The 11646-nt window shown below is 36.6% G+C and overlaps 1 protein-coding gene across 2 annotated transcripts; it reads left to right on the top strand.

Annotated features, from left to right (window-relative positions):
* Positions 1-3177: 3177 nt before the first annotated feature.
* LOC131343939 (NIPA-like protein 2) lies at positions 3178-11421 on the top strand. Of its 2 annotated transcripts, XM_058375821.1 has the most exons (12): positions 3182-3302; positions 3478-3544; positions 5800-5868; positions 5963-6131; positions 8478-8537; positions 8699-8820; positions 9125-9221; positions 9315-9453; positions 9562-9650; positions 10639-10702; positions 10811-10905; positions 10991-11418. In XM_058375821.1, the coding sequence occupies exons 2-12, from the start codon at positions 3539-3541 to the stop codon at positions 11095-11097; spliced, it is 1017 nt and encodes a 338-aa protein (XP_058231804.1). In that variant the 5' UTR covers positions 3182-3302; positions 3478-3538; the 3' UTR covers positions 11098-11418. The 2 variants fall into 2 exon arrangements, with proteins under 2 accessions (XP_058231803.1, XP_058231804.1); XM_058375820.1 differs by lacking the exon at positions 3478-3544 and having other exon boundaries at positions 3178-3302; positions 10991-11421.
* The last annotated feature ends 225 nt before the right edge of the window (positions 11422-11646 follow it).

Here is an 11646-nt window from a genome sequence, read left to right as displayed (position 1 = left end):
AATTGTTGTAGATTTATAAATTATAGCATTAAGTCAATTCTACCCTGGTCAGAATAAATGATCAGGAATTTGGATCACTACATGGAGTACCCATACCCCGTACCACTTGTTCCAGCATCATTGGAGCCGCTGTTTCACCAAGCTCGACCTGTGGAGTGCCTATTATCTGAAGAATTGCAAACATGATGAGTGAAAGACCAAGTTATGCAGTATAGCTTCTCTAGTGCCTTCTCTGAGTTCCAGTGCCCAGTCAACAACATGCTGAGGGACATGCTGGGCAAATTCATGATCACCTAGATTGAGGACATCCTGGTGTATTCCCCAGTTTGTATGAGGCCCATATACTTAATATATTGGTTGGTTATAATATATTGTGGTAGTTAATGGAAGGTGTGCAAAATATACAGTGTTCAAGTAAGGTACAAATACTGATGATTGTGTGGTCTCAGTATGTTAAGTATTGCTGTTGTGGTTTGAAGTCTGTATTACAGGTCATCGAGGATTCTGATAGAAACTGCAGATAGAAACTGTTCTGGATCAGATACTCTAGTACCGCCTGCCTGATGCCAGTTTGTTGAACAGGTTTGCTTAGAGCTCTCATCAGTGCAGCCATCCTGTGCCATACTGGAAGATTCATTGTACTGCATTGTACTTCATTGTACTGCAGTTATTCTGTACTATTGTTACAGTATTTCTCTATATAAAATAATTAAAGCAGTGAACCACAGCTATGCAGCATTAAAAATAGAGATGTGTGTGTGAATTGCTCAGAGCTTCTGTAAACCATAGCAAATTCATTGTGTGACTTGGCGAATAAAGCTTTTTCTGAGTCAATTATCCGGAAAGTTACATTGTGGAATAATGTATGTGCATATAAGCAAGCACTTACAGCAGAAACATAATTTATTGTAACTTAGTTTATTGTAGTGCAAGAGAAATAAAAAGAGAATCTTCTGCACACTTTCTGCAATTTTAGATTTTCGATGTAACATGAGTAATAAGCTTTTCATTCTTATGGGACCAAATAAAATTCAATGCTTTTCAGGCTTTACTATCCCTGGAAGGACATTTTGTCCCCACAACGTAGGGTTTACCAAGACCAATTACACATACACAGACTAAGTGAGCTCACAGGCTATGTTTGAGACTGTTTCTGCCAGAGGATTTAAGTAAGAGGCTAAAATCAGATCATACTTATATAAGACATCAACATTTTTGTTATATTGTATTACATTACAATTTTGATATTTTAATTAAATTATGGGTAAAATAAATGAATGAAGCCAGCATGTGACTCATTGCTGATTGACTGGAAGGTGTGCATAATCTAACTCTTTTGCATAAAGCAATTTATTGCCATTGTTGCTGTTTTTAACTTGACATAATACATTTTACATAGAATTCTTTTTTTTTTTTGGCTGTTAAGGCCCTGAACACCCACAGGTTTCTAAAGTTAATCTGACATTGTTTGGGAAAAAAAGGAAAAGAAAACTCGGAGAGGGATTATGTAAAGCACACTAGCAGGCAATTTCATTTAAAATAAAGAACACAAAGCATTTCTGAGCAATTTTGTATAATATAAAACTTTGCATAAATTTCCATAAAAAAAACAACCCTTTTTTTCCTCTTCTTTAGTTCTGCGTTTTAACAAATCTGAATAAAAGGTTACAAACGAGCATCTCCTTATGGTCTTTTGGCCAAGCTACTCTCTAAATGGGAGAGAGGTACCCATTGCAGAGACAAGCATGAAGGCATTTCCAGTCTTAATAGTAATACATAACTTTGGATGTACTTCTAATGTATTTCTAATAACAAGCTCTACTAAAAATGTGTTGGTGTTCATCACTTTCTTAATTTATTTATTATTTTTGGTTTAAGCATACGGTATGCGTAAAAGGAGTGCTACCTGAAAATTGAGAGTTTCTTTGATTACATTAAAAGAAAAGTAACAAAAATTGCAGTATTTCTTCTAAAAAAACAAAACAAAACAAAAAAAACACTGTAATCTATTGCAAGGGAATGGACATTTTAATTAGCCAGAGTGTTGTAATGTGGTAATATAACTCCAGAGAAAAAGACAGAAGGGGTGGGTATCATGATAATAGCTGCTGCAGCTCGATGAGAAACTGATCAACCAAACAATCCTGTTTAAACCAACAGAGACCCTGTACTAATCCAAGGGAATGATCCAGGGTTCCTGTGACTAGTATAGCATTTATGATGATGATGATGATGACGATGATGATTATTATTATTACAAAGAGAAGACTGCTACAAAAGCTCATATATGACAGCTGACTCTGACACTAGGATACATCAGGCGACAAATCAGGCCACCAGGAGAAGAGGAAATGACTTGAAGGCTATTGACACTATTTCAGCCCCAGTGTTAACTAGAAAGAAAGACAATACGATTGTACGATTGTAGCAATTCCATAATAAAAAAAACCCCAAATACTTATGTTTGCTCTGAAGGAATTATGCTAAATTTGAAGGAAGGGCGTCTCACTTTTTATTTTTGGTAGCCCTCCTAAGTAGCAAATGATGTCATATCTTGTTTGATAACTTTAGCTCATGTTGCTAAATATGTGTGAAGTTTAATGTAAATCTGTTAAAGCATTCTTGAGATATGTGCTCATGTCCTGTTTGGCAATTTAGCAATCAAATTCATTTGTAGATTAGGAATGAAAACTCCTCAATCTCAAATAAAACAGAAAAATTAGAAATTCATTACATCATTTAAACTTTACATCTTCAAGTGAAGCAAAACAAAATAGAATCAGAATGTTCAGCATTTTTAAAGTTTTTTATTTATTTATTTATTTATTAGCAATTTTCTGTATTTTTGAATTATGCCACTAGTTAGATGTTCATTTAGAGAAAGCTTCTTTTTGCTGACATATGCCCTCATTCCTGTTTGGTATAACGTATAGATTAATAATAATGTATTGATTTATACCATTACTGAATGCAAACACACACATGCACACGCACACACACACTGTAAGCATAGTTGTGGTAGGCACAGGATGAGGCACTGAAATAATAGCTCCAGTGTCGTGGAAGTTAATGGCCAACCCCCCAATCCAACAGCTTCATCCCACCCAGCAGTGCTGAACCCACCCCCACCTCCCCCCACGTTCCTTAACCTCAAGTCCTACAGAAGCACAGATCTCTATTGTCTGTTCATGCACAAAGACTCAGTTTGTACACACATGCATTTCACTCTGTTGAAGACCTCTAGCACGGTCCCACCAGCAAAACTGTATGCATCCTGGTGCAAAGAAAAAGCTTCCTTTAAGGTAGTGTTTTTATTATTATTTTTTACATTAACAATAACTCTTTCGGTGTGAACATGAATGTGAATAGTTAATTGATTGTGTGTTTTTTAGACATAATGATAATCTAACATTAATCACAGCTATGCCTGATGTTCTCCCCAATGTATGTTCACTGTTACTTTCATTTACAACACAGTGTGTAGAGAAAGATTCATTATCTTCTTATGCATCTTGGGAGCTACACTTGAATATTCAACATGGAGGTAAACTTGAGCCACAACTCAAACTACCAGCCAAACAGCCGTGTCCAGTCACAGATAAATCTATCCTACATGCTATAAGCCTAATCTAAACTAGAACAGCTAATTTACTAATTACAGACAAAGATCAATATATCTCACCACAGGCCTGTACTAAATCTCTGTCTTAAGCTTCCTCTCAAACAATATCTAGCCAAACTATAATCAGACTATAGAGAGCATCTAATGCTGACTTCAGCTCCATCAGCTGGACTGAAATATTTTGCCATTACACTTTTCATTTCACTAACACAGTCACCAACAGTAATGGAACAAAAACAATTTCAACCAGATGCAGTATATTCAGGAGCAAGTTTAGAAGATTTTAACAGTGGTCTTCAGTGTGAGTTAGTATGAGGTTAGCAGAGAGGTCCTTCTGACAAATTATTACACAGGGTAAAAGTGAAATCTGGTTAAATAAATAAATAAATAAAAGATTTTTGATACAATAATTGCATTTATTATTGTGAAGTGATGAAATGGATAAAGAAGGCAAGTCTATTGAGATTATGCCAGACAATAATGGCCTTTTTTCAAAAATGATTCACATCTTTTGTCCAATTTGTCTGTAGGAGGTTTTCATGAATGTAAAAGGTCAAATAATGAATAAAAATTGAGTAATAGTTGGGTCATGTTGTCACCTGAGTTTGTGTGTCATTTGGCTGCATTTGTTATCAGGTGGTGGTTTTGTTCTCTTGCCTTATCAAATGGCTGTTAAAGGAAAGGGAAAGCAGAGGGTGTTGTGGCTGGATCAACTTTTTTTCTGCTGACACAAAGTGGGATGGAGAGCAGGCATTCTTCTATGGGGCTCAGCTTACATCTTTGCTTTCATTCCAAGACTCTTGCCTTGGCCACAGAGAATCTGTGATGAAATCACTAAAGTCTGTGACAGTTTATCTCTGATCTTTTTTTTATTTTTTTTATTTTATAAATTCTGTCATAGGCTCTGTGTATTTAATCTTCACATCACAATGACTTCACAGGAAAGCTATATTTTCCTGCTATTTCTAGCTTAGCAATGGTGCTAATTTTTTTTTTAAAATTATATACAGACCTGCCAGAGCCCATGCATGCAATCTTTTCAAAATGTACAGCTGTTTAAACCACTCTAGTTGTTTAGAAAGGTGTACATTGGTGTACTCTAATAATCTGTTCTATATTATATATTATACTCTACACTATTTTCCAATGTCAGCTCAGGGTACTGATGACTGATGAGCATATGAGGATGCTAGGATACAGAAGACAATATAGAGGCAACAAATGGAAAATTAATTGACCCAAAATATATATATATATATATATATATATATATATATATATATATTATAGTATAATATTTTGTTTCCAGAATAGCACACATCAAAATTTTTATTCAAAGAGCCATTTTCTGCTAGCAGCTAGCAGTAGTCATTGAAACCTCTGCTTTTGACTTAGCTGTATATGCATTCCTCAGTATGTATTGAGGAAATCTATTAAATCTCATCTAATTGTATAGTCATAGTGTTTCTATCCCCCTCAAGTTTCAATGTAGACTTTTAGAAGTGTAGAAATGCTAAATAAAAGATAAAAAGTGCATTTTTTAAATAATTCTTGTTAGTGTCTGCTTAATATGTCAGTGCTACAACTGTCAACGAACTCTAAGAATGCACTGTTTAAACATGGCTGACATGGACTACACTCTCTACTTTACACAGCTATTGTCATGTTTTCACTCACCTGATTACTGACAGCTTGAACCTAGCACAAACACACAGACAAACCAGGTGGCATACCAAGTGTTATTTGTTTAATAGTGTTACAGTATTTGTTTATGATGCTCTGGTTTCTATCATGTTTTTGGTATCCTGGCTTATCATTTGCCTGCCAGTGTTTCAATAAAAGTTGAACTTTCTTTAAGTACTAATTAAATACTATAGCTTGCTCAGGGCTTAATGAGCACACTTACAAACATACTAATTAACATAATTTACTTGCTCTGTGGCTAAACATAGTGCTTAGTGGTCTGTGATTGGATACATTATTTGTATTAATTATTAATAGTTTATCCCATTCACTTGAAAATTACATTAACAATTAACTGTGAAAACCAAAGAGGTTTTCATTTTGAAGTATCTTGTACCTGTTGCCAGAATTGCAGCATTGTGTAATGAATTGTTGTCACCTGCTAGTGTGAATGCAGGGTCAATGCAATTGATTCATGTGTTGTGTGTTTTCAGATATACGTCCTAGGTATTATCATTGCAATATGTGGCAATCTTCTTATCAGTATTTCACTGAATATCCAAGTAAGTGTGGCTCTGAGGTGAAAATGTATATGATTTTCTAGATTATAGCAGATAACTGCTAGGATATGACTGCTAACTACTGCTCTCTATATAGAAGTACACCCACACACGCCAGTCCCAGCAAGGCACCAAGCCATACTACACCAGTCGACTGTGGTGGTATGGAATCCTACTTATGGGGCTTGGTGAACTTGGTAACTTTGCTGCATATGGATTTGCACCAGCTTCCCTCATTGCTCCTCTCGGCTGTGTGTCTGTCGTTGGTAAGCCCTACTCAGCTAAAAATAATGACAATAACAGTAGTGTTGGCCCTGTGCCATGCACCATTTTGCTCCTCCTTCTTTAACACTTCTTTTGTAACCTTCAAATTAATATTTTAAAATAAAGTTAATATAGACAGTGCTTTTAACAATCAACATGGCCAACTGCAAAAAAAGTTACTGTACTTATGTACACTACATATTTCTGTTGTATAAAACAGAAAGTCATAAAATCATAATAATAAGTAGTGGCCTTAGCCCTAAATTGACTCTGCTATGAAACAAACACTACAATAAAGCTAATTTTACACTTATACATTTTACATTTTTACATAAGGTTAAACAAAATTATTTTCAAAATTAAATTAAATATTTATATGTCCCCATGAATGCATGCTTTTAAACAATGCATTACTTTAATACTGATTCTGCCTGCAAATATTAATTATTTAAACTAACTCACCATGAGCTGAGTTGAAGCCATTTGTGTGATCTAGCTCTCTGAATCGCTGGTGACATGATGCAAAGACCCACCTTATTAAAATGGCACTCCATGCATATGGTGATCTAGACAGCTACAGTCAGTATACAAATATTTGGACATGTTACAGAAGGGTTTAAATGCTTTAACAAATCAAAAGGGGAAACAGAATATGTGAGAATAATTAGGACACAATTGGGAACAACTAAAATTAGATGGGGTGGAGACTAGCCATGAATTAATACAAAAACACAGGTATTATTAAACAAACAAAAGAACAAGGGGTCTTGGAGGCTGCCTTGCTGGTCTCTGCATGGAGCTTGGCTTGCAACAGGGTCTGAGAGGCTGTCACTTCTGCCTTGGCTCACAGCTTGGCTTGGGACAAGGTCTGGAAGGCCGCCATATTGTCCATCTTCAGGGAGCTTGGCTCAAACCAGTGCCTGGGAGGCCGCCATGTTGGCCTCAGCAGGGAGCTTGGCTCGGAACAGGGCCTTGGAAGCCTCCATGTTGGCCTCTACAGAGAGCATGGTTTGCCACAGGGTCAGGGAAGCCACCACATTTGCCTCTACAGGGGGTTTGGCATGCAACAAGGTCTAGGAGTTACCACGTTTGCCTTATGAAGAAGTATTACTTGTGTGAGGGTCTGGAAGGCTGAAGCTCAGCATGCTGCTTGCCCCAGAGGCCACAATGTTTGCCTTTACATTTAGCTTGGCTTGGGAGATGTCATGTCATGTTGGCTTAGGCAGGGAGCGTGGCTCAGTACAGGGCCTGGGAGGCCATCATGTTGGCCTCAGCAGGGAGAATGACTTGTGACAGAGCCTGGGAATTCACCACATCTCTGTGTGCTGCTTGTTCTGAGAGAGGGTCTGGGAGGCTGCCACGTTGTGCTTTACAAGGAGCTTTGCTTGCAACAGGGTCTGTGAGGCTGTCACATTGGCCTAGACATGGATCAAGGTTTAAGAGGCCGCCATGTTGGCCTTAGCATGAAACTGGACTATGAACAGGGCCTGGGACAGGTTTTGAAACCGGGCTAGGGAGGCTGCTCTGTCGGCCTTAACGTAGCACAAGGCCTGTAACACAGCTTGGAACCCAGCTTGGGAGGCCACCACTTCCAACTTAACTGAGCTTAGAACTTTGTGTTAGAGTGCCCTACTGGCCTCTGTAGAACCCCATATCCAAAATTTCTTTCCATCATTTTGCTAAGTGCTGATTTTTCTCATATGTCCATAGGAAGTTGTTCCAGTACTATACAGGCTTTCAATATTTTTTGGCATCTAATCTGCTCTTCCTATTTTGTCTAATCAGTGATATACATATTGTGGTAAACCCTTTGTATATACTCTGCTGAAGTCTTCTCTTGATTGTTGAATTTGACACAGATATGTGTACCTCCTGGAGGGTGATTTTGTCTGTCTGCTCTTAAGGGTTTTTTCTTCACCAGCAAGAGAATTGTTCTATGGTTTGTTTGCATGATCTTCTGAGCTTTTTGGCATTGCTGACCATTGCATTATTTCCATTTAAGAATAGACTGAATGCCTTGCTTCACTGGAACTGACAGCTATTTGGACCATATATAAAGAGTTTCCAGTAATATCTTTGAAATTCAAATTCCACATTTGGGTGTAAATACTCTCAAATTGTAGCTACAAATCTGTATTTCCAGATCCATTATCCTGAATAGACAGTAAATGACAATAATTTTGTCAGAGTCCAAATATTTAAATACTTGACTGCATGTCACCTATGACAGAGATGGGTCTTATGAAAATGAAGCAGTTTATACACTTAAAATCTTAAAAGGAAAGTAATCTCTCTCTCTCTCTCTCTCTCTCTCTCTCTCTTACTCTCTCTCTGGTTGTCCTTCATAGCCAGTGCTGTAATCTCAGTGGTTTTCCTGAAAGAGATTCTACGAGCTTCTGATCTACTGGGTAAGCTCTCCTGTCATGCTTTATGCTATAGTTAAGGGTGGTATGATGTGTAAGTAGTTTTAAATAAAAATTTTGTGTCATGATACATGCAAATTTCAGGGCTTCATAAAGTTCATGCTCTATAGTGGTCTCTATGTCCAGTGTCTTTGCCTTGCCCATAGGAGGTGTTCTTGCTCTAACTGGTACATTTCTGCTGGTGACCTTTGCCCCACACTCTGCCCCACATGTGACAGCCAACATGGTGGAGCGCTGCCTCATCAGCGTGCAATTCCTCGTCTACTTTGTATGTCTTTTTAAGTGATCATGTTGGCCTAGATGCAAATATTACAATCTTTGATTGGCCTCGGTTTCAGAAACTTGAAAATGTATATTATAAAAGAGTATGAAAAGTAGACATTTTAAAAACAATTCAGTTTCAGTTAACTGTAATGAACACAGTTAGTGAATTGTTAACACTGTCAAAAAGTGCACAGAGTTATATTTGGGCTTTCCTGTGTAATAGTTTGAATTATGGTTTATTTTTATTGCCATTGTTATTACTGCCAATGTTTTCTGGTAATCTGTCTTTTTGTTATTCTCTTCTGTAGTTTTCTGAAGTGGTTTTATTTTGTGTCCTGCTCTACCTGTACAAGTGCAGGAACATGAAACACATTGTTATTGTGATGCTTCTGGTGGCTCTGCTGGGTAAGATCATGCACATATCATAGTGCCAATAAACCTCTGGGGCCCAACATTTATTTATAAACAGAATTTTGGAAAAATGTGTGTGTTCTTCAGCCTCTGTGACTGTGATTACGGTGAAAGCTGTGTCTGGAATGATCACAGAGACAATTCGTGGGAGCCATTTACAGCTGACTTACCCCATCTTCTACATCATGTTTATTATCATGATAGTCTCATGTGTCTACCAGATTAAGTGAGTTTGCCACAAGTATTAGACATGTGACTGAATAATTAGTTCTGTTGAAAATGTATTATTATGTATTCATTATTTTCCACTTTCACATTTTCCACTTATTTACAGATTTCTTAATGAAGCTATGAAGATGTTTGATGCAACAGAAATTGTTCCTATCAATTTTGTTTTCTTCACAGCCAGTGCTGTAATAGCAGGTACATCATCATGTTTTTATGTTGAATTAACCAACATAATTTTATGTTGAAATAATGATCCTGTAGCTGCTGAGAGAAAAGTATGGTATTGAACACCATCTATATAGAAATCTTCAGAACCCATTGAACCAATAATTGGCCTCACAAACTGTCCACCAATTGGGACTTGCAAGGGATGAGACACATCAATCTAAAGACAAAATTTAACCAGCATCCTGCCCAGCACCTCAAAGATTTACCACCACCAGAAAACTTGTAAAGTACAAAGCAGTAACTAGAAGCATAAGCCAAATATAGAGTACAAGTTGTAGAACCATACAGTACAGTACAGTATAATATAGTACAGTATTATATTCTAATTGCTCAGATATCCTCAAGCTCAAAATGAAGTATCAAAGGGAAAGAAGCAACAATTTTCTATTCTGAACCATCAAAATCAATTCATGCTTCATGCCATTGAGCTCCTGACTATTTTGCTCACAGTGTGATTTGCAGTGTGATACATTAACTACTACTACTACTACTACTACTACTACTACTACTACTAATAATAATAATAATAAGAGGAGGAAGAAGAAGAAGAAGAATCCTGCCTGACTTCTTAAGATCAGTAGCATGCTGAGTGTCTCATTTTACTACCTCTGGTGGTGGTCAGAATTTGGTTTGGTGTCATTTTAATAGGGTTTATTTGTTGTGTTCACATGCATGATGTTGAATCATTGATCTGAGACCAGTTGGAACAATGAAAAGAACCATGTGTGAAAACACCAAGAGACTCAGTGATCCATGACACAAGACATAACAATCATCTGTATTTTACTTAAACCATACACTGCCTAAATTCCACTTGTGATTAATTATCCATTCTCTTTCCATATTTGTGCACAGAGAGTCATTTGTGTTCATATAGAAAATGTATTTAAGTGATGGTGTGAAATTGTTTGTTAAAAGGTACTTTCAACTAATATACATACATATTTCTTTTTAGGGATTTTATTTTATGAAGAGTTTTATGGTTTATCACTGATATACATCATCATGTTTGTGCTTGGGTAAGCCCTGAATTCAAAATTACAGTACATGTATACCTTTTTGCACATTGAATATGTACAGGATATTCCTGTTTATTGATTGTGGATTCTGTTCTTCATCATTATTAGGTGCTTATTAGCATTTACTGGAGTGTTTCTGATTGCTAGAACACGGCCTAAAATCAAAATGGACAATGTCTTAATTTCTATGGGTAAAATCTCAGGTATGTTTATAAAAGAATGGTAAAAATGTATTTAGCTACGGTGTTACTTAAGTGCTCTGCAGTAACAGTGTCCTCTGTTTCCCAGGTAAGAGCAGCACAGCTAACACACAGCCAGAGACAAAGGACAATAAGTTTGGAGGTCTGGCATCCAAACTTGTGTGCAACAGTGGAATGCAGCAGGATGACTCTTAGACCACCACCTAATGGACTAATGAGCATAGTGAAGTGTGTGCACGTTTGAGACAGAGACTCCTAGTGTGGTAACTGTCTGAATCATAAAGAAGCAATGAAAAAAATTAGGTTGTCCTTATATACATTATTATATAAAAGAACTATAGAGCAGACTGGTTCAGCACTCTTACTCTGACATACATGGTTCTGACTGGGATAAACTGAAAGGTATTTGTAATATATATTAAATGCAACTATAATGGAAGGGTCACTTTAATTCAGAATAATCTATATTAACATCTTTCTTCTAATAGTTGTTTATATAAGGGTGTTTTTATAATTACATTTTTGTTTTATGCTGAAATAAACTATGGTAGTGTAATGAATGCTTGCCTGGTTAGTGCTGTTGTTGGAACACTGTGAACTGAACCAAAGTGATCAACTGGGATTCATTTCTGAAAGCCTGCATATAATAATTTTATATGCATACATAAAATTGTGTTGTAAAAGGTTATGTTATATTCCATTGAATATAAAATGTTTACAAAATGTCAGTATGCTAAAAAAAAT

Source organism: Hemibagrus wyckioides, linkage group LG23 (assembly GCF_019097595.1).
Source record: "Hemibagrus wyckioides isolate EC202008001 linkage group LG23, SWU_Hwy_1.0, whole genome shotgun sequence".
In the NCBI taxonomy this organism is placed as follows: Eukaryota; Metazoa; Chordata; class Actinopteri; order Siluriformes; family Bagridae; genus Hemibagrus; species Hemibagrus wyckioides.
Note: the sequence above shows the minus strand (reverse complement) of the source record. Positions and strands in the feature narration are given on the sequence as shown.